The sequence below is a fragment of the Manis javanica genome, chromosome 12 (genome assembly GCF_040802235.1).
Source record: "Manis javanica isolate MJ-LG chromosome 12, MJ_LKY, whole genome shotgun sequence".
Lineage (NCBI taxonomy): Eukaryota > Metazoa > Chordata > Mammalia > Pholidota > Manidae > Manis > Manis javanica.
Window position 1 is genome coordinate 52341965 of NC_133167.1, and position 24145 is coordinate 52366109.

At 35.4% G+C, this 24145-nt stretch overlaps 1 protein-coding gene and 1 long non-coding RNA gene across 3 annotated transcripts in view; both read right to left on the reverse strand.

The window, feature by feature from the left end:
* Positions 1–2760: 2760 nt before the first annotated feature.
* On the reverse strand, positions 2761–10084 carry LOC108397011 (uncharacterized). Its single transcript, XR_001853083.3, has 3 exons — positions 10002–10084; positions 7408–7454; positions 2761–6901 (listed from the first exon to the last, which is right to left on the reverse strand). It is a non-coding gene; the product is annotated as an uncharacterized lncRNA (long non-coding RNA).
* A 7651-nt stretch (positions 10085–17735) lies between these two features.
* Positions 17736–24145, reverse strand: part of ITPRID2 (ITPR interacting domain containing 2) — a 42662-nt gene continuing 36252 nt past the window's right edge. For both annotated transcript variants that reach the window (XM_017660171.3, XM_017660173.3), the window contains exons 17-18: positions 18529–18646; positions 17736–17946 (exon numbers count right to left, since the gene is read on the reverse strand). In XM_017660171.3, the coding sequence (XP_017515660.3) occupies positions 18542–18646 (105 nt within the window). In that variant the 3' untranslated portion in view covers positions 17736–17946; positions 18529–18541. The remainder of the gene's footprint in view (positions 17947–18528; positions 18647–24145) is intronic.

A 24145-nucleotide genomic window follows, 5' to 3' on the forward strand; every position in this document is an offset into this window, starting at 1 on the left:
AAAGCACAATCAGTGCAAGAAAAAAGATCAACTGGACTTCATTCAACTTTAAAAACCCTTGTGCTTCAAGGACACCATCAAGGAAATGAAAAGACAGCACACAAAATAAGAGGAAAGTTTTTCAAACCATATATATGATAAGAGATTCATTCAGAATATATTAAGAACTCTTACAACTCAATAGTGAAGAGACACATGACTTAATTTTTAAAGTGGTCAAAGGATCTAAATAGACATTTCTCCAAAGAAGATACACAAATGGCCAGTAAGCACATTAAAAGATGCTGAATACTATTCAGGGAAATGCCCATCAGACCACAATGAAATATTACTACCCACTCACTAGGATAGCTAGAATAAAAAAAAGACAGACAATTACAACTTTGTCAAGGATATGGAGAAACTGGAACCCCCATACACTGACTATAGGGATGTAAAAAGTTTCATATAGTAACTCTATTTAACCTTTGGTAACTCTGTGTTTAACTAGCCACTTTGGAAAACAATCTAGCAGTTTCTCAAAAGGTTAGACATAGATTTACCATACGCCCCAGAAAATCCAATTCTCAAGAGAAATAAAAATATATGTCCATACAAAAATTGTCACATGAAAATTCTTAGCATCATTATTCATAGTAGAAAAAAGATGAGAACAACCCAAATGTCCATCAAATGAATGGATAAACAAAATGTACATACAATTAAATATTTTTCAACAATAAAAATGAAGTACTGATACATGCTACAACATGGATGAACTTTAAAATGAAATGTTAAAAGAAAGAAGCCTGTCACACAAGCTTACATATTGTATTATTTCATTTATATGAAATGTCCTGAATAAGCAATTTATAGAGACAAAGTAGATTAGTAATTGCCTAGGATGGGGGTGGACTGGGGAGAAATGGGGAGTGACTGGTAATGGGTACTGGGTGTTTTTGAGGGTAATAAAAATGTTCCAAAATTAATTGTGATGATGGTTTTATCACTGTGAATATACTAAAACCCATGGGACTGTACATGTTAAATTGGTGAATTGTATGGTGTGTGAATTATATTTCAATAAAGCTGATGCAAACATACATAAAGGTATATGCAAGATAAGGTGGGAACACAGAAAAAGTAGGGATCTCTGCTTGGTGGATAATGGAGGCTTCTTGGAGGAAGAGATGCTTTAAATGTGTGGCACTGGAGTAAAGGGAAATGACTTGCAAGCAGGGAGAACAGAAGGTGCAAACAGGGAAGGATGGAGCAGTGTAGCTGGGTACAGCTGCACACTGAGTGCTCTCAAGAAATGAGGTTTGGAGACACAAAAAAGAGATGCATTTGTACTTTAACTCCAAAACAACGGGGAGCCACTGTAAGACTTGACAACAGGGTTGAAGCGGTGACAGAATCACATTTATATTTAGAACAATTACTCCGACAATATAGAGGAATATGGACCACAGATGAACTACTGTAAGCAGACAGACCCAGTGAGAAACAGTGCCATAGCTCAGGCAAGAGGAGGGCCTAAACTAAGATCTAGCAGTGGCGATGATTAGATATGAAGGAGTTAGATTCTCGGGACATGTTAAGTAGGAAGATGCCTGGCATAAAAGACAATATTTGGTAAATGAAACTGGAACTTGGTGGGGCTTTTACTTAACTATTCCAGAAAGGGAAAAATGTAAGAAGAAATTTGAAATGGCTAATGTTTCAAATGACATAATCTTTGCATGTAAAATTCCTTTTAAGGGAAAGAAATGACATATGACACAGTCTATAAATATATTTTTATGTGTTTAGAATCTGTAAAGGTGGGCTCAAGAATACAAAACTGTTCACACATTTCTTCTCCAGGAGAAACCAAATATGTATTTTAATAATTACATAAGCACCAAACCAGGGGTTACTACAGATATTGTGGAGGTTTTCTTTACAGTTATTTTTATAGATCACCGTAATTTTTGAGAAATAACTATAAAGTTTCACACCAGGAACCATAAAAATAGATGGGCTGGGAAGAAGTATCTGCTGCATACGTGATGTTTTCCTAGCATTTTACCAGAATATTTTGGAGATGTTTAAATGTTCCTTGTTGGACGAAGAAACCAGGAAGTTGGCAGTGGCCATAACTTCTCGAAAGTGCCTCTTCTTTTTCTTGTGTGTAATGAAATGTCAAGGTCATGAAATACTGATGTCCACACTTCCTGATTTTCAGTCTCTAAGATACACAAGTCATGGTTAAGTAAGCGTTGCTCCCTTAGCAATCCTTGTGGCCCAGAGCTGTAAATTCTTCCCTTGAGAGAGAAGATGCTGACTGTTCCATTGTAAGGACTTAAAAATTATTGTTGAAATTATTTGCAATTTCTACCAGTTGAATATTTATTTAACTTAAGATTGTATGTCTTTCAGAATTGTATCAATTTGAAAATTACTTGACTGTTATATATCAACTAGAACTCAATATATTTGGAATAGTAGAACCTTTAAAAATATAATGCACTCTGGATACAGTACATTTCACTTTTAATATTTCTATGTTGATAATAAATTGACTTAGTTTGTTAGTGTTTCTCAAAGTTTTTTACCCCACCAGTTTAGAAAATTTTTAAAAGGCTGTGTTTTCTATGGTTTGTATTTCAAAGGAATATGTCTCCAAATAGAAAACTATAAAACTGAATAAAAACAACATGCCTGTGCATATGTGCGTAAGTACACACACACACACAACACATATTCTGGTAATCGCACTTGCCCAGCTCAGAATCGCTATTCTTAGAGAAGTTTTAAAATCTCAACTCAGTTGTTCATTAATTCATTTTGAAAAATGAGAAACAGGAGGATTATGCTGTACAATGTTGTTGGGTATTTTTGTAAAAACAAAAAAGGACTACAAATAGCTACAATGAAGGATTCCAGTTTTATGAAGCCCCCAAATCCTTTCAATAAATGATACAGGCTAAAGTATCTCATTATTGGCAATTATCCTAATTAATCATTTATGTGGTGCCAATTAAGTATATTAAAATAACAGAGAAGATAAACTTCTGAAAAATGTACCTAACATCGAGCTTTTCCTGAATTAATAAAGCTTAGGCAGGACAAATTCACAAAATCTTGATAGTGGTTTGTTCAAGTATAAAGTTGGAATAATAGCAACTGTGTTTTCATTCATATAGGGCTCAGATAATCAAAACAGTATTCATCTTGTTATTTTACTGCCCTGCTATGTATTTTTGCTTTCTATTTTATTAGTACTGTCATTATTACTACCTCTTGCCAAGAGCCAATATTTATTGGGCTCTTACCATATGCTAGGTAGTATGTTAAATATCCATATATTATTATACCTTATTAATCTCCCTTAATAAACCAAAGAAGTAGGTGCTATTGTTATTCTCAAGAGAGTGAGGCTAAAATAAGGAAGAAATAGGCAGACCTAAGCCTGGAACCTCTATCTATCTGTCTCTAGATTGGACCTCTTAATGCTTATGTTCTTCTACTTCCTTCAGTTATGTATATTTTTAGCAGCTGTTTTTTTTCTTGTAAGAAGTGAACGTAGATGTCTTCGGTTTTTAGCAAACCACTGCAGACTCAAACATGTAGGCCAGATCACATGACAAAATAACTTGTTTTATATAAACTGAAGTCTCAAACTCAGTGTTTAAGACTAGAATGACACTGAAAGGGTACATTTGTTGGCAAAATGTGATTTTCATCCAGTTCTATCAGATATTACAATGCACATGTTTGAGGAAGGAAACAATGTTCTCAGAGCAGAGAAGTGGCGTTCAAGACATCTCTCAGGAAAGAGATAATTTCTAGGTCTTGAAAGGAAAGAGGTGAGAAAAAAAGAAAAGAGCAGAAGGGAAATGCTAAAATTGAGAGCACCCCATTAAAGGAATGCATATTGCTACATGTGTACCTGTGATCAGGACTTTTCCATCGTAGAAGTCCTTCCTCACCCACCGATTTAAATTTAGGCTATTATTGATTCCCCCACTGTCTCTTCCTCTGTTCCTTTTATTTTTATTATTAATTGGAAAGAATAAAGTCCTTTAAAGAAACTTGCTTTGCTGCCAGTTTTGCTATAATCAACTAATCCACAAACCAAGACACACTGTACATGGGCTGCTACCAGTTTCACTGATGTTCCATACTGAGTTCAGGTTTGTTTTTTATGAAGCCAAGCATTCTGTCACTTGGATTTCTAAAAATAGGTAATTTATCTAGGGGTAGTCAGAAATCCAAAACCTTTGGGAAATTCAGCCTATTTTGGAAAACTGCCCCAAAATCATGAGTGATAAGTACAACTATGTTCTATAACTCACTAATTTCTGATAACAGATGAAGTTCCTTTCACTGCTGTGTGCCTTTCTACAAATCATTTCTGTAAATGTGTACCTAGAGTCCAAAAAAGCAGAATATCATAAGAGATGGGCTGTTTCATTCACTTCCCTTTCCCATTAAGGGCATTACAGGCAGGCTAGACTATGGAAAAACTCTTCTAGGAAATTAATATCTACTCTAAGAAATGGTTTAGGATTACACCTAACAGAATTGTGATGTTTGTGTTCTGCTTTTGGTTTCTTATACAGCAATTAAAAGGCACAGCAATAATAAATGTACCAAAATAAAAGTTATCTTTTGTGAAATTTAACTCAAATGCTGGAAAAATTACCAAATTAGCAAATAGTAAAATAAGGCCATACAAAAATTAACTTTTGCCATTCGTGCCTTGTATTGAACAGTTGTTTATTGATGTGTGTCCAGTGAATCTGATTGATGAGATTTCAGAATTTAAAAATATGAATGCTCAACATCTGTCATTAAAATGTATCCATTCTAAGAATAGAAGGGAACCAGTTTGTGCCTATGTTGCATTCATGCTAAAGATTCAGCCATGGTAAGTTTGAATTAGTTGATTTGCAAGAGGGTGTTTGGCAGAAACAATGAGAGCTTGCCAGCACTGGAGGAGAACGAGGGATGGGATGGACAGCAAAGTGTCTTGTAAAGTGCTTTGCACCCATGGCCGAGCCCCGTGGAGATGGTAGTGAAGGTGTAAACCACCAGGGAAGTGCTCACAAGGAATTCATGTGAGAAAGCTGGGTTACAAGCAGTGCTGCTTTGCTGCCCATGAGGTAAGTTGGCGATACAGAAAGAGAAGCTCCCCACTTCCATATATCATAATAACTTTGGCCAGCTAAGAACTCCAGTGGAAGAGCAGGGTAGCATAGTAGTCCCAACAGAGAGACCAAGAGAAGAGGAAATAACTTGGAACTGATAGGTAAGGACTGTTATGAAGATATATGAATAACTCGTGAGGATTCCCCAATATAGATGAATGAGATTTGGAAGACTATATGCTTCAGCATGTGATGGAAAAAATTGTTTTTAAATATCTATCACCATTAATGCAATTTCATTTTTCCTTAAAGGCTGGTGAGATCTTGGAAAACAATTACATTTTTATTTGAATGTTTATATGAAAAGCTTATTTTACATATCTCCAAAGGTTAATAAAAGTATAAATTCTAACCAAACACAAATAAGAACATTCATAACTGAGATTTATCTGATGATTCCATGATTCAATCAAGAGTAATTTCTGTCCAGGCACAGGATTGTGATAGTTTTTGAACTGATTCATCAGATCACCTAAAATCTGTCTAAATACAATACTTCAAGAGATTTTCTTTTTTATTGTGGGACTACAAAAATAATAAAAGGAAATATTTGAGAGTTACTGTAGGAAAAATGGAAATTCCTAGGCCAGGATCTTCATGTGAACCTAAACTACTTGACGATGTAATTGGCCAACTGCTAGGCTACTGCTTTCACACCGGTAGGCAATAAGCTATTATTGACTGAGTCACTATATAAAGTGCTCTGGGAGGAGACAGAGATGGAGGTGGATTACAGACCTGCAGACTGTTGGATGTGGATATAATTCTAGTGCTTGACCTATTGCCAGGAAAACAAGCCGGATAATAAACCCTTTCACCCCAAGAATGTTCCACTGTCACTCCTAGGTCTCACTGAATCCATAGTGAACTTACCGGGAGCTGAAACCCATTGGTGAGACAGTAATCAAAACAAAACCATTAATCATATGTGAATTAATTTACTAAACAATTAACTCTAGAACACAAATAACATTGTAATGCACTTGACACAGGTATAATTTGTTTTTCATCACTAATCCCTTATCAGAAGGAACGGTAAACTTCTCCAAACACCAATGTCTGGAACAAATACCATACGTAGAGTTGATCTCTTCTTTCTGTTGTATCTCTAGAGCTAGTTCTTTCCTTTTGGGGTGTCATTCTGGATCTTGACTGGTTGACTCTAGAAGCCCACAAACTATCTTTGTATTTTCTCAAAGTCAGTCAACACAGTGTAAAGACTAATTAGTAAGAGCAAGATAGCTCTTTGTTCATGCTGTTATTGCTGCCACATAGGCCCCTATTGACCTTATACATTTCCAGGAGGCCTTAGCTAGCTCCCCTCATGGTTACCCTCCTATTTTCTGTGTGGTGTGTCCTATTTGTTCTTGGGTTTGAACTTTGGGTTGTAATGAAAAGCTTCCTGAAAAGGGCCTCTAAGAGGGTATCTCCTTGCCAATAAAATCTTTTCCAGCTTAACATATTTCTCCCTTTGAGTACCTGGCAGACCAGTAGTAAAACCTATTAAACTAAATCCTTGCTGCAGTTCATGGACTATGAGCATCAACCTCACCTGAGAGCTTCTAGAAATGCAGAAAACTGGACCCCAGAAAGCAGCCTATTCAATCAGACCTACTCAATCAGAACCTTCATTTGTACAGAATCTCAGGTGATCTGATTCCTTACATTTTAAAAATTGAGAAGGATTGCTCTCCATAGTATTCCATGAGCAGAATTTCTTGTTCCAACTGTGGATAAAATGAGAGTTCCTGTGGTCAGGATTATCATCTGGTCCTGGTTGACTAGCTCACTGCACACCTGTGGGCAATACATGGCTGTAGAGGCTATATAAAGAGCTCCACCCAGTGCTCTGGGTGTGACACTGTGGCAGGGCTGCAAGATTGCAGGAGAGCAGAGCAGAGGCTGGAGTGGTGGCAACGCCGAGGACAGAGGCCCAGAGGACAGCTGTGCAGGACAACTGTGCAGAGAGGCCCAGAGGATGGCTGTGCGGAGAGAGGGGCCCAGGGACAGAGACTAGCTTGCTGCATGCAGACTCACTCTGAGTGAATGGGATTCTAGTGACTGACCTGCCACCTGGAAATAAAGTTGGGTAGAAACCTTTCACCCCAAGAATGTTTTGCTGTGAATTTCTTTGGTCACATTGAATCTATAGTGAACTTGCCTGGGGCTGAAATCCATTGGCAAGACACCAACAAAATTTCTTTGTTGAAAATTGAAATGCAGTAATGCTTACCCCTTCACGTAATAGGAGAGTTTGTCCTTTGCCAGTCCCTGGTTCTACTGTTTGAAAGAACACAATGAAGATGAAAAATTCAGGCTTGGATCTACAATTCATATTTTCTTTCATATAATTCTTACTTTGCCAAACCTCATCTACCTGTTACCCTTTTTCTACCCATTACCACCACCACCACCACCACCACAAACCTTGTTTAACTGTGCCAAGTATTAAGTACATTTACATTCATACTAACAGCTCTATGGAAGAGACACTATATTCACCATCCCAGTTGTATGTAACGGAGATTTGAACCCAGTTTTTAGCCTTAATCCCTAGACCTATGTACATCCTTGTCGGGTCAGTGACTCCTTGAGCCTCTTATCTATTGGCCCTTTTGTTTAAAACATTTTGATATCTTTTCTAGTGATTAGTGCTTTGTTTTCTGAAAATGGGCCTGTAGTGATATTTTGCCCCTATTATTTAACAACAACACTCATGAATAACTGTTACACTGGAAAAAAACAGGTATTCTATTACAATGTGCCTATTTGTGAACAAGGAGTAGCATTTATTTCCATATTTCATGAAGCCAAATGTATGACACTTGGAACTATTTTTAAGAGGCATAAAATTGTAAAGAAGTTTAGTTGTAGTTTGTTACACTGGCAAATTGCTCTTGTAGGAAAACTAAGAAATTTTTGCACAGAATTAAGAGCAGGAAATAATTTTGTATAAAACATAATCTCTAATTGCTTTAAAACATTTTTTTTGTTGTTGATGTCATACAGGTTGAAATTCCAAATTAAGTACACTTGTCATGCTATACCATTTTTATTGATTCCATGAAAGTGTATTTATGACATCAAGGTTAATTCAAGGGATGTTTTTGTAAATCTAAATCAATAGGGACATCAACACAATAGAATGTATGGTTTCTAAAACCCAAAGAATACACAAATACTTAAACAAGGCATGCTTCTCTATAGTTGTGCTTTCCTCATTTTAGTAGTATATTTAAAGTAACTTCTCAAGGCCCCTTCAACTTTTCTTCTCTTTAGCCTATGGATAAATGTTATTTAAAATGTTTTGTCAGCACTACGAGTATTTTTATTTCTAAAACAGCAACATTCTTTTTTCAGTTCCATTTCTAAGACATTAAGTCTGCTCTTCAAAAGCTATTATTCATATGCATTTCAATTCTTTCATTTACTGTGCTTTTCTCTCCACTTAAAGAACCCTTTGGATTTTTCAAAAATTGCCAAAAAAAGAGACAATCTAATTCCCAAATGTGTTAACTCTTTCAGAGGTTTAAACAATGTATTTATTAGCTTTCCTTAGAATATGCTTATTCATTCTCTATACATCCATCTTCCTAAGCTCAGAACCTTATAAAAGGTGGGTATCCAACATACTTCTATTGTGTGAACCAAGTGAGCAAGTAAGCTAATCACTAACTTAGCTTTTCCGTCTCTTTTGAGATATTCAAAAAGACCCCAAAGGAAATGGACCCTGATATTTGATATGTTTGAGTGTATTTCTAATTTATTGCTGAGTGCACTGTATGAGACATTCTGTATGCAAGCTATTACTTATTCAAAGAGGAAAACCTCAGTTGTGAAAATGAGAACAAAGAAAACAAGGTAAAGGGCCTGACTTAATAGTAATAAATTGAAAAACTTTTTTAAACTGCATAGGAACTATTAATTAGATGTAACATCTTAACTTTGTACTTTTAAGATACAGCCAGAAAAGTGCTAATAAAATGCTTTCATTATTTATAAAGGATTCTAACAATCAGCCATACATAACTTACTATAAGACAGATCCACATCCTTAATTATAAGCTAGAATGTTACCTCTTCCCACTTCTGTAAGTGCTAACAATTCTCCCTTTTTAGGAAAGGAAAAGAGAGAAAAGGAGAACCTATGCTTCAGTTTTGTTTTATTCTTCCACTAGCACCACGCCATTTGGACAGTGGGGGAGAGTGGTCAGCACATCATCACCGCAGGGATCCCCCAAACATACTTTTTTTTTACATGATTTTACATGCACTTGACAGCATTATTTTCCTCTAAAGAAAGCTGAAGTATGTTGTAAACCTAAAATTGCTCTAAAAATATGAAGTTTTAAAAAGTTGAAGATGGCCAGCTGAGCAAATAGTCTCACTGATGTAATGCATGTTTTCAATGTTCCTGAAATTCAGCTTAATATTCTTAAGAGGAAAAATAATGTACTTCAAGTCTGAGAAGCTGTCCATTTTTTTGTCAATGGTTTATCACTGACAGCAACTCCCAACTTCCAAATCACTTCAAGATTGTTTTACTTCTATGCCCTCTTTTGTTTAGGCTCTTATTAGCAAAGTGTGCAAGCTAAAGAACTGGGTTCTTAAAGACATTCCTTCATCATATACATAGTAATTCAAACTCATTTTATGCATTCTAGATAACCTTTGCTAATATATCAATTACTTGAACCCCACCCTTTCCACTTCCATGCTTCAAAACTCTGCTCAAACCACATTACCTTGGTTAAGATCTCTCTGGCCACCCAGGTCACTCTCTCAAATTCTTTTTGATTCTTTTTCATTTGGTACTACTAAACTTACCTATAAAAAAGGATGCCTTGAGGATGGTGGCATGAGAGGTGAGACAGAGACCTCCTCCTAAAACTACATAAAATAGAAAAATAAAATTAATACAACTAATCCTGAAAGAGCAAGAGGAAAGAAAGCTGGACAAGACTGCATACACCTGGAGAAAAAAGCGGACCTCATGGAACAGGGTAACATAGCAAAATAGTGACCTGGCAGGACCAAAGCCCTTCCCTGACCCCAGCTCACAGGCGGGAAGAAAAGAAACAGAGTGAGGAGGGAGTGGAGGCCTGGAACTGCTGAAGACCCAGCCCTGGAGATCTGCTCTGGGAGCACAACCCTACATTGCACGGTGCTCTGGTGATTAGTGGGGTTGGAAAGCAAATACAGGCAGAATACCTGGAGAGAGAGAGATTCCAGCTGCTTGTGGAAAACAGGAATTCATATCTGGCTGATCTGGGTGGGCAGTTTGAGAGACTTCCTAAAAGTGAGAGGGCTGCTAAAGGAGAAAAGATTGCACAAAGCTTAATGCTCAGGAGAAAGGACAGGTAGACAAAATGTCCAGATGCACTCTGCCCAGCAAACAGTCTTCAGGTGCTGCATCCCCCTGGCTGGCTATGCAGCTCCAAGGCCCTCCACCATGATATGTACCCTGCTGTGCCTCCCTCCTGGCTAGTCTGCACCTGGCTTACAAACCAGCAGCTGCTTTCCTGGCACCAGGCCAGCCAGAGGGAAGCACCGCCTACAGAAGCTACAAACACAAAGCACAGAGACTTAGACCTGTGAATTTGGCCCACTGGTTCTGGTAGTAGAGACAGGCATGGCAGCCAGGAAGCAGGAAACAACTCTTTCCTCCCCCCAGGCACCAGCACTGCTCCCCTGCGACCCCCAACATTGCTCCAGGGGCTGAGCAGCTCCAGACTATAGAGCTTCTGGGCACTAGAGGGCACCACAAACAAATTTGAAATGTCAAAGGAACTTGGTTCAAAGCAAAATCTCAACACCAGAGAAAGGACCGAATCAACAGCAGAGAAAGACTGAATTAATAAGTCATCCTGAGAGATTTCAAAATGAAAATCATAAACATGCTCATGGAGGTACAGAAAAATATTCAAGAACTCAGGAACGAATTTAGGATGGAGATCCAGTCATTGAAGAACACAATGGAGGGTATTAAAAGCAGATTACATATGGCAGAGGAGATGACAAATGAAGTAGAAACTAGGGAAGAGAGATAAAAAGCTGAAGTACAGAGAGGAAAAAGCATCTTAGGAATGAAAGAATACTGAGAGAACTGTGTGACCAATCCAAACAGAACAATATTCATATTATAGGGGTACCAGAAGAAGAAGAGAGAGAAAAAGGGATAGAAAGTGTCTTTGAGGAAGTAATTGCTAAAAACTTCCCAAATCTGGGAAGGAGATAGTTGGGCCATGGAAATGCAAAGAACTCCCAAAACAAGGGACCCAAGGAGGACACCACCAAGACATATAATAATTGAAATGGCAAAGATGAAGGATAAGGACAGACTAATAAAAGCAGACAGAGAGAGAAATAGGATCACATACAAAGGAAAGCCCATCAGGCTAATATCAGACTTCTCAGCAGAAACTTTACAGGCCAGAAGGGAGTGGCATGATGTATCTAATGCCATGAAGCTGAAGGGCCTCAAACCAAGAATACTTTATCCAGAAGATTATATATCATTTAAATTTGAAGTAGGGATTAAGCAATTTCCAGATAAGCAAAAGCTGAGAATTTAGCTCTCACAAACCACCTATACAGTGTATTTTGGAGGGACTGCTATAGATGGAAGTGTGCCTAAGATTAAATAGCTGTCACCAGAGGTAATAATAAAGAGGGATAGATAAAGAGTACAGAATATGAAATCTAATATATAAAGAATGGAGAAGTAAAAAAAAGGATGGGGGAAAAAAAAGAACCTTTAGATTGTGTAATAGCATAGTAAGTGAGTTAAGTTACTCTTAAAAAAGTAAGGAAGTTAACCTTGAACCTTAGGTAACCATGAATCTAAAGCTCTCAATGGTAATAAGTACATACCTATCAATAATCACCCTAAATGTAAATGGTCTGAATGCACCAATCAAAAGACAGTCACTGAATGGATAAAAAAACAACCATCTATATGCTGCCTACAAGAGACTCACTTTAAACACAAAGACATATGCAGACTAAAAGTGAAGGGATGGAAAAAGACATATCATGCAACTAATAGGAAGAAAAAAAGCAGGTATTGCAGTACTTGTATCAGACAAAATAGACCTCAAAACAAAGAGAGTCACAAGAGACAAAGAAGAACATTACATAATGACAAAGGAGTCAATCCAACAAGAAGATATAACCATTATAAATATCTATGCACCCAACACAGAAGCACCTACATTTGTGAAACAAATACTAACAGAATTAAAAGGGGAAATGGAATGCAATGCATTCATTCTAGGAGTCTTCAACACTCTACTCACTCCAAAGTATAGATCAACCAGACAGAAAATAAGTAAGGACACAGAAGCACTGAACAACACACTAGAACAGATGGACCTAGCAGACTTCTACACAACTCTCCACCCAAAAGGAGCAGGATACACATTCTTCTCAAGTGCACATGGAACATTTTCAAGAATAGATCATATACTAGACCACAAAAAGAGCCTTGGTAAATTCAAAAAGGTTGAGATTGTACCAACCAGCTTTTCAGATCACAATGGTATGAAACTAGAAATAAATTATGCAGAGAAAATGAAAAAGCGTACAAACACATGGAGACTTCACAACATGCTCCTAAATAACCAGTGGATCAAGGACGAAATAAAAACAGAGATCAAGCAATATATGGAGACAATTGACAACAATAATTCAACACCGCAAAATCTGTTAGACGCAGTGAAGGCCGTGCTAAGAGGAAAGTATATTGCAATACAGGCCTACCTCAGGAAAGAAGAACAATCCCATACGAACAGTCTAAATTCACAATTAACAAAACTACAAAAATATGAACAAATGAGGATGAAAGTCAGTAGAAGGAGGGACATAATAAATATTAGAGCAGAAATAAATAATTCAAGAAAAATAAAACAATAGAATCAATGAAAGCAGGAGCTGGTTCCTTAAGAAAATAAATAAACCCCTAGCCACACTTAAAAAGAAAAAGAGTCTACACCCATAAACAGAATCAGAAATGACAAAGGAAAAATCACTATGGACACCACAGATATAAAGAATTATTACAGAATACTATGAAAAATTATATGCTAACAAACTGGATAACCTGGAAGAAATGGACAACTTCGTAAAAAAATACAACCTTCAAAGGCTAACCCAGAAACAGAAAATCTGAACAGACCAATTACCAAAAAGTGAACTGGTAATCAAAAAACTACCTAAGAACAAAAACCTGGACCAGATGGCTTCACTGCTGAATTTTATCAAACATTTATGAAGACCTAATACCCATCCTCCTTAAAGTTTTCCAAAAAGTAGAAGAGGGAATACTTCCAAATTCATTCTATGAGGCTAGCATCTAATACCAAAACCAGGCAGACACCACAAAGAAAGAAATTTACAGACCAATATCCCTGATGAACATAGATGCTAAAATACTCAAAATATTAGCAAACCAAATTAAAAAATATATCAAAAAGATCATCCATCATCATCAAGTAGGATTTATCCCAGGGATGCAAGGACGGACAATATTAGAAAATCCATCAACATAATTCACCACATCAACAAAAACCACATGATCATCTCCATAGATGCCGAAAAAGCATTTGACAAAATTCAATATCCATTCGTGATAAAAACTCTCAATAAAATGGGTATAGAAGGCAAGTACGTCAATATAATAAAGGCCATATATGACAAACCCACAGCCAACATTATACTTAACAGCAAGAAGCTGAAAGCCTTTCCTTTAAGATCAGGAACAAGTCAAGGAGGTGCACTCTACCCACTTTTATTCGACATTGTTCTAGAGGTCCTCCATGGCAATCAGACAACACAAATAAAAGGCATCCAGATTGGTAAAGAAGTTAAACTGTCACTGTTTGCAGATGACATAATATTGTACATAAAAAACCCTAAAGAATCCACTCCAAAACTACTTGATCTAATATCTGAATTCAGCAACGTTTCAGGATACAAAGTTAATACACAGAAATCTGTTGTACTCCTATACACTAATGATGAACTAGCAGAAAGAGAAATCAGAGAAACAATTCCATTCACAATTGCATCAAAAAGAATACCTAGGAATAAACCTAATGAAGGAAGTGAAAGACCTATACACTGAAAACTACAAGACACTCATGAGAGAAATTAAAGAAGATACCAATAAATGGAAATACATCCTGTACTCATGGATAGGAAGAATTAATATTGTCAAAATGGCCATCCTGCCTAAAGTGATCTATAGAGTCAATGCAATCCCTATCAAAATACTAACAGCATTCTTCAATGAACTAGAGAAAATTGTTCTAAAATTCATATGGAACCACAAAAGACCCCAAATAGCCAAAGCAATCCTGAGAAGGAAGAATAAAGCTGAGGGGATTACACTCCCTGACTTCAAGCTCTACTACAAAGCCACAGTAATCAAGACAATTTGGTACTGGAACAAGAACAGACCCAGAGACCAATGGAACAGACTTGAGAGCCCAGATATAAACCCAACCATATATGGTCAAATATATGATAAAGGAGCCATGGATATACAATGGGGAAATGACAGCCTCTTCAACAGCCGGTGTTGGCAAAACTGGACAGCTACATGTAAGAGAATGAAACTGGATTGTTTATCCCCATATACAAAAGTAAACTTGAAATGGATCAAACACCTGAATGTAAGTCATGAAACCATAAAACTCTTAGAACATACACAAAAATCTCCTGAATATAAACATGAGCAACTTTTTTCTGAATGCATCTCCTTGAGCAAGGGAAACAAAAGCAAAAATGAACTCATGGAACTGCATCAAACTAAAAAGCTCTGTACAGCAAAGAACACCATCAACAGAACAAAAAGGCATCCTACAGTCTGGGTGAATATATTTGTAAACGACATATCCAACAAGGAGTTAACATCCAAAATACATAAAGAACTCACACGCCTCAACACCCAAAAAGCAAATAACCCAATTAAAAAATGGGTGGAGGATATGAACAGTTCTCCAAAGAAGAAATTCAGATGGCCGACACATGAAAAGGTGCTCCACATCACTAATCATCAGGGAAATGCAAATAAAAACCACAATAAGATATCACCTCACACCAGATAGGATGGCGAGTATTGAAAAGTCTAAGAACAACAAATGCTGGCGAGAATGTGGAGAAAGGGGAACCCTCCTACACTGCTGGTGGGACTGTAAGCTAATTCAACCATTGTGGAAAGCAATATGGAGGTTCCTCAAAAACTAAAAATAGAAATACCATTTGACTCAGGAATTCCACTCATAAGAATTTATCCAAAGAATATAATTTCTCATATTCAAAAAGACAGATGCACTCCTATGTTTATTGTAGCACTATTTACAATAGCTAAGATATGGAAGCAACCTAAGTGTCTATCAGTAGATGAATGGATAAAAAAGAGGTGGTACATATACACAATGGAATACTACTCAGCCATAAGAAAGAAACAAATTCTGCAATTTGCAACAACATGGATGGAACTGGAAGATATTATGCTCAGTGAAATAAGCCAGGTGAAGAAAGACAAGTACTAAGTGACTTCCCTCATTTGTGGAGTATAACAACGAAGCAAAACTGTAGGAACAGCATCCAAGAAGGGACCCGTGGTTACCAAAGGGGAGGCATGGGGTAGGGCAGGTGGGGAGGGAGAAGGGGACTGAGGGGAATTATAATTGGCAGACATGGTGTGGCTGTGGGATCATGGGGAAGACAGTGAGGTAGAGAATGCAAATAGTGACTCTGTGGCATCTTACTACACTGATGGGCAGTGACTGCAATGGGGTATATGTGGGGAACACAGTAACAGGGGTAAATGTAGTAACCACATTGTTTTTTCATGTGAGTGTGTATCAATAATAACTTAACAAAAAATAAATTTTTAAAAAAGGATGCCTTGTTCTCCCATCTAGTTTGTAGACCACCTCTCATTAATTTCTACATAGCACTTACCATGATGGCTTGAATACAGCTTTCAAATGTTCAAGTACCCAAAGGTTTCAAATGGGAGAAGAAAGAAGTAATTGTAATTGTGTTAAAGTTTTTATTTCCTTTATATACTCTAAGTGATTTGCCCATTGGCTCAGCCTATTATTGCAACTGTTATGTCCCTAATATTGATCATCAAATTCTGGGTTTCCTGCATTGTTAGAAATTAACTACAAGTGGCTACAAAGCTGAACGGTTAAAATTACTGATACCTATATTACTATTAATATGGGGTGTTTGGTTTATAAGGATCATTACTGTTATTAGAATCAACTAGTTAAATTGCTGGATAATTTGACCAAAGAATAAGATAATACCCTAATGTCTGTTCTCCTAAATTACTATGTAGTTTAACAGTACATTTTATAGAAAAGGTTTATTTGACCTCAGATCAGATGATAATCTTAAACCAAAAAACTAGATAAGACCAAGGGGCATCAGTTCAAGCTCTTTCTTGAAGGTGGTCTAGTCTTAACTATATTTTTGAAAGCATCATAGAAACCCCTTCAGGAAAAGAGAATATCAACCTATTAGCTTATAACTGCCAATTCTTTTGGACCTTATTTGTTATCTGTCAAATCTAATCCAAATTCCTCATGTTGTAGTTCAAGGGAAAAAAACCCACTAAAAACATGTTAGGCAAAATAAATACTTTATTGTTTTATTTATTTATTTATTTAGAAATCAGCCTTTGTGTGGTAACTCATTCATAAACCTTTTAGATATTCTTTCAAAGAATATTGTTAACATCTCAACCACTTTTGATTAAAATTTCAGACAAAGAAATGAGTTGAAAATTATAAATGCTAAAAGAGTAATTCTAATAAATTTGGTTGTTACTTTATACATTTATTTAACATGTATAAAACTAAGTAGGAAACCACTTTATTTTTCATAAGAACAACAGTTCTCACTGGTTAAAACTGAATTAAAACCATCTGTTATAAAGAGAACAAATCTAAAATACTTCCATTTGAAAAAACAAAACCAGCTTACTCATTTCTATCCATTCAAGTCAGAGGCCCCATTATTTTGGCAGTACTCTACTATTTAGTTGAAAACACAGAAGAAACATCTCTCTATAATAAAGAAGTCTGGACAATGCAAAAAGTACTTAACAAAAGGCATGTTTTCAAAAGAAAAATACTACATAAGCTATAATAAAATTACATTTGTCTTGGGTAAGGTAACAATGCTTACAGTGTAAGAACATTAAGTAGTTGTAGGTAACCACCTATCATTCTATCCTACTGCTATTAGTAACCTCCTCAAGAATTAAGAGCAATTTTTACAACAGAACAATTTTTCTCCTTGGAAGGGACACTAACAGTAGTGGAGGGAAAATCATTCGTTGCTTCAAGCTCTCAAAAAATGAATCAGTTATTGCACAGTAAATACCTCATAGAGGTCAGTGTTTTAAGAAGCTAGTCCGAAGAAATATGTTATTTATAAGTTGATTAAGTCTGGAAGTTTTCAAGTTTTAAAATTAATTCTACATAGGGAATCAATTGGAAAATATCGACATACAAATAAATATTAGGCTTTTCAAACAGCTACAGTTTTGATAGTTTATTAAAGAAAATCAACAAAGTGTCTAAGTTTCTATGGATGCTTTTAAAAAGATGTGCATAGAAGAAATAAACATTGTATACTGTACACAGTAGCCCAGCTCAGCAGCAAGTATCTTCTGAAGCACAATAATACCTCCACCAGTGTATACCATTGATGAGTCCAATATCACACAGATAACAGGATCCACGGCAACCTTAAAAAAGGAGAAATGAACATCAAACATCTTTGAAATATTAAAAGGCCCTTTAAAAGGAGGATGCAAATATTCTTTAAATATAAATATATATAAACATCCTCCTTTATCAATTATGAAATGATTAGATATGAACTGATGGAATGTGTTTCTTTAAAAGATAAAAAAATTTAAAAAGATACTAAGATTTTGTGATGAATTCTCAAAATCTTGGTCCATAAATTGTCCCTCTGAAATACCACTATAACCAATGCTATCAGAGAAAGACTCAGGTTTGAACTTCCTGATTTCCCCAATTCCAGCATTTATTTACGATAATAAAATTTCAGTAAAATGACACAGTATCAATTATCCCTTGTAAGTTAGTATTATGAGACATGAGAATACTCAAATGTAGTTTGTAACTTACACTTCAAATGTAGTTTGCATGAGGTTTCCACAATCTAAGATAACATATTACATATATTCAAAAATAAAAATTTAGCTAGAGAAATAGACCTCATGTACTAAGAAAACAAAGCATTAATAACTAAGTACTAATTTACATTTAGCTAAACAAATTTTAAGTTCAGGAAAATTTACCTCCAAATTCCATTTAATGACTATCTTGCTTAGAATTAGATGCTTTGCTTGAAGATACCGCTGCCAAAAGTCCACTTACAATTTCCCGTCTGATTTCCCCAACAATAGACTGTTTAATCTAGAATGAAAGAAGAGAAAAATAAGAGTTTAATGATATGACTGTAATCTATTTTTTGTTTTCAGAAAAACATAAATAGCATTTAATTTCTGCAATCAACTAAACCAGAGAGAAAACTACAACGTTCATGTAAACCTTTATGAAGTACTAAAAGGTAATGGGGAATCATGGCCATCTATCTTCAAATCCAGATCAGATCATCTAAGATCTGGCATAGCGTAACTCAGATAACTCAATCACAAAATATCACACTTCTTGAGTTAAGAATATTTAAAATGTTATTTTACAGATTAAAAAACTTGTAATTTCCTTTATGATAAAAAATAATCTAGACGAACTGATTAAATGTTGGGCTCACATTCATGTTTTTTATTAATGATATCTTTGTATGGTAATTAATAGGATACTCAAGTGTTCCAGTTGTTAAGAAAACCCTTTAGTGACAAGATGATATACAGGTAGGTATATTGCATATATACAATATACAACTGAAAACAAAATATCTGAAGAAGCTGAATATTGTTCTAACCTAACATGCACATATTAAGTGGGAAGAAGAAATGATCATTTAGTACAATTTAAGACATGAAAACACCCTTTAAACAATTATAAACTCTAAAGAAATAAATTTTTCTTTAATCATAAGGTACATTTGTCACCTGCTTAAAATTTTGCCTCAGATAAGGATTTACCTTTTATTTTATTGTTAGAAAAGGCACAGACCTGGGGCAATGATATTCCATCGAGACTTTCTTCTCCTGAGGTCCAACCACCACACCTGCCTCTCCACACCTTTTTCTCTCTAATGATACAGCATCACCTCCAAATAGCCCTTTGTGAAAGCTTTAAATGCATATTTCTTGAAATAAACCGATAATTCCCTCCCAAATTAGCACTGGAGACACACTCAGTTTTTTTAAATTATATATTTCCATAGTTTCTGTCAGCCTGATCTATTTCCTAAAATGTTTCTAAGTACATCCAGAACACATCTCAACTGAAGTCTTTCCAAAAATCATTCTGTATTAATGTAATGCAGAAGTGGTGCATAACACTAGGTTTATATGTAAATATTCATAGAAACAAATGCTCCTTAGCTACCAACCATCTGTACTGGAATATATTTAAGTAAATAGCTTCTCATTTTACCTCCTATCAATATTTCTAAGCTTTAAACATCATCAAGAGTTTCTGAAGTTGATATTCACTTCAGATTCATTTTTTAAACAAATGTGTCAGATACAAATATTTTGAAAACCAGAATCTCTTAGCCACAGAACACAAGAACAAATACAATGTGTTGAATCAGAACGTCTGCAAATCTGTATTTGTAAAGGACAATGACTAGCAGAGTCTTTCCAGTCCTGCTGTCCAATACAATGGGGCAATCTTATTAAATCTCATCATCCAAAACACAAACTTGCCAAAAAGTATCTTCTACAAACCAAAAATATGTGCCAACATTTTTTCAGGGTATAGACATTACTGGAGTAAAGCATAAAAGAATCTCTACCATGAAGGATGTTATAATCCGGATGGGCACAAAATGCTGTTTCATAAAATACTGAGGAAAAAATAATTTATTAATTTAATGACATAAGAACATAATGCACTTGGCAAAATGAGAGACCAATATTGACTAGAAGAGGAAAAAATAAAAAGTTCTCAGAGAATGGCAGACTCTAAAATAGTAGGTCACAATAAAGGACAATTTCAGATGATAGTGAGGATACAAAACTGCAGCAAGACCACCTTGGATAAGAGGAGAGCAAAAAGGAGCCTAGCTGACAGGGTAGTTCCTACCAGGGAGCAGAAGCAAATCTGAAGAAGAAAGGAGTGTGCTGCAATACACTACAGCAGGGAGAGAACTGGGTCTCATTCCACAATGTATCCTGGCATAAAGTAAGCACTCAATGAAAGCTTGAATGAATGCATTGATGAGAGCTTGAGACTGAGAATGAGAGTGACAGAAAGTGTCAGACACAAAAAGTAACAGGAAGTAGAAAAACAAAGGACTATAGACAGAATAGCACTGAAGATGATAAAATGCCTTTAATTTATTGAAGGAATAAATGTATGGGCAAATAAATTAGTTCTAAAGTCTCCCAGGCTACAGAGGTTGAAAGGACTAAGAGTGAGAAAACTCTACTGGGATGGATGGTCAAGTTGCCTTTAAAAAATGAGCACAATTTTCAAAAAGTGGTATAGGTTGAAGGCAAACTACTTGAGATTAAGAAAGGAGTACTCATTGGCAATTTAAACAGACTGATTCCAAGTCCAAAGTATAGGGGCAACACATCCATTTAATACGCATCTACTGAGTGCTTACTTCATGGCAGCCATTATATCAAATGATCACTACAAGAAAAACACAGGCAAGTTTTGTATATACTAAAATACATGTTAGAGCATGTCAGATGAACTGTCATAAAGATACCATGAACCAAGCTTAGGAACTTTCAATAAACAAAGAACTCTCTAAACACAAAAAAATCCATGTTTATTCTTTGATGTTTAATTCTATTGAATTTGCTTCTGTGGGCACAGGTTCATTCATTCCATTAAGTAATCTTTTTACCTTTTTTTTTTTTTTAAGTAACTATAAAAGGTTTCAGACCACTGATTACATACATCACAGACCACCGGGGCAAATTCCAAGAGAGTGTACTTTTTCCATTATACAACATATACAAATCTGCACCAAAAAGGGGCTAATCTTTAATCTGGCAAAAGCTGCTATTAAATGAGTATATTAAATAATTGTCTGAAAGGATCTGAGTATTCTCCTTCAAAAGAAGAACTCTTACCATATTAACATATTATAAATAATGAAGCATACCTGTTAAAAACTCCACATATAGTGAAATGATGGATACAAAGGCCAGACAGACATCATTGTTTTCATGCACCCATGAGTGCAATAAGAAAACTTCCCTGAAGTGTCTGCCAAACATGCTTAATCCTCACCTGCAGAAGTGTTCAACCTAAGCTTATTCTTTCCTTCCTGAATAGCAGCCTTGTTAATGGGGTTAGGGAACCAAAATCTACTGGGAAGAAAGAATCTCATTTAATTTTCTTGGTAGCCCATAAAATAAGCTTAAAAAAAACTGGAATTCAGTACCATGTGTATTTAAGTAAAAGGATTACAGATTTGAAGTGAATGGAACCAAGACCCATCTGAATTTTAAATATTCTGTAAACAAAGTTTAACAGAAAACTATTGTAATTGGGCTAAGATGATATGAACACAAATTACTTTTTAAATTATAAATGACATTATTATAATGTATAAATATATGCTTATAAAGTACTTCAAAATAGTTTATTCTCTTAAGCACATCAGTGTTCCCTTTGCAACTTGTTTGATCTGTATTTTTTGCTTGGTAAATCCTTATTTATACACAGTAAAAGGGCAAATGTTAAGCCCAACTTACTCCAAACTATGCCAAGTTCTGAATTAGGGAAGTTCCTAATTTAGTAACAAATACTGAAAAATTCCTCAAATATTTGGCTTGCATGTCAGTTTAAATGTCTTGGTATTATAAAATCTTTCATATTTAACGTGAGGTTCTAAAGCAGTACGACAGAACAACCAACTTTTCTGTGCCCTATTTCTATCAGCCAAAGAATCAGTGTTCTGGTCTAGGAATACTTTACTCCTAGGAAATTGCTTACAGCACATATTAGGCTATCCATTCAACGCTTTAAAAATGAGGATTCAAGTGTGCATTGAGGAACTGTTTGTGCCAAATAAGCAACATAAAGTCGTTTTCAAGGAAAATTTTCAAGCCAAACAAAGCTAAAGGAAAAATACATTTGTTGGGGAAAAAAGGACCTTAATACCAACTTTCTCAGTTAAAAAAACCACAGCATGTAAAAAATTATATAATTTCATTCAAAAATTGATCTTTGATGTGGAACACATAACTAAAAATGATTACAATCATTCCCATCTTATTGAGCAAAATGGATGTACAGAGTTTGCTAAACATTAGCCAGCTGCCACCAACTTACAAAAATAATTATATTTGTAGGACAAATAAATTTATAGAATTAAGACTTTAGGTTGGTAATTCACATTATGAAAAGTAATTACCTACATGCAGTCTCTTGTGCTATAATGCTTTTTTGAAAATGTAAATTTGTCTCAAAAGGACTGAAATATTAGGAAATTTGAGTATAATGTAAATTTTGCATTTGCTTTTTGTGTAATTTCATCCACAAGAAACACCAGTGAGCAGAGATAACTGCATTCAGCTGAACGCTACTGAAAACACACACATACCTTGTGCATCCACCAGCTCTCTCAATTCACTGTGTATTATGCCATACCCACCCACGTCAGTATTAAAACTTTCTGTTGGGTTTCTTATTACCCTCCTCTGACACCTCGCAGTACTCAAGCTGCAATCCTTCCAAAGCCCAATTACATAAGCAAATTTTCGGAGTTTTTCAAGTGAAGTGCCATATTTATTGCAGTATTTATGCATTTCTTAACCATTTAACATGTACACGATTCTGTTTTTATTGGTTTTCTTTTTGTTTTAGTATGTCACTAACAAAGTTTTGAGTGTTATGGTTCTAATACTATTTTCCCCATAAGCTTGTAGTTTTATTGCATGAATTTGCACAGCACAATGATTTTTAGGAATGTATAATTTCATCATTGCAAAACTCTTTTTATTTTTAATGTACTTGTCTAGCTGCTACAAATGATGGCACCTAATCCACATGAAGTATCTCTGAGCCCAGAAGATTAGGGGATCACCTGAGGGAAGGATTCTGATCTGCTGCCACCATTATCGAAATATGACCACTATATTTTGTTCTAAGTTACTCATAAATTAATTCTAAAACTACATGAGGTTCACATTGCTGAATTTATTGCAAATACACAAATTAAAAATTGACAGCCACTGACTAATTTCTTTGGCTTCTTTTGATGTTTTCCATTTCTAAATTCTTAGTTCTTGAATACAATATACTAAATCTTTTCTGTGTAGTTTTCAATTGTTTCCTAACTTAGTCTTGTTAACCTTCTTACTAGACTTGAAGGATTTCATGTCTCCTATGAATTTTTCTTTTATCTTTTACAGTGCAAATATTAAGAAACTTACAGAATGATTTTTCCTCTTGTTAACTAGTACAAAGAATGAAAGATCCTTTCTTATAGTTTTTAGTATCTCAGTTGGAAAGAACTATGTATAATTATGGTGTATCCTTAGTTACTCTTAAGAAAAAAGGACAGTATGAAAAAAGATATATTCGACACATAATTTTTATCCTTTGCACTCCACTAGATTTTGCATCCAAAGACAATGTGATTTGAGAAGAAAAGGAAAAAAATAAAAAAACCAACATAAATATGTATCATAGAGATCTCTCATTTTGAGTGATATATATGTATATACTAGTTATTATTATTTACTGTAGTGCCAAAAACAGCTATTTTACCGATTTTCTCAATTAACTTTTGACCTTTGACTACTAATTTTCCTA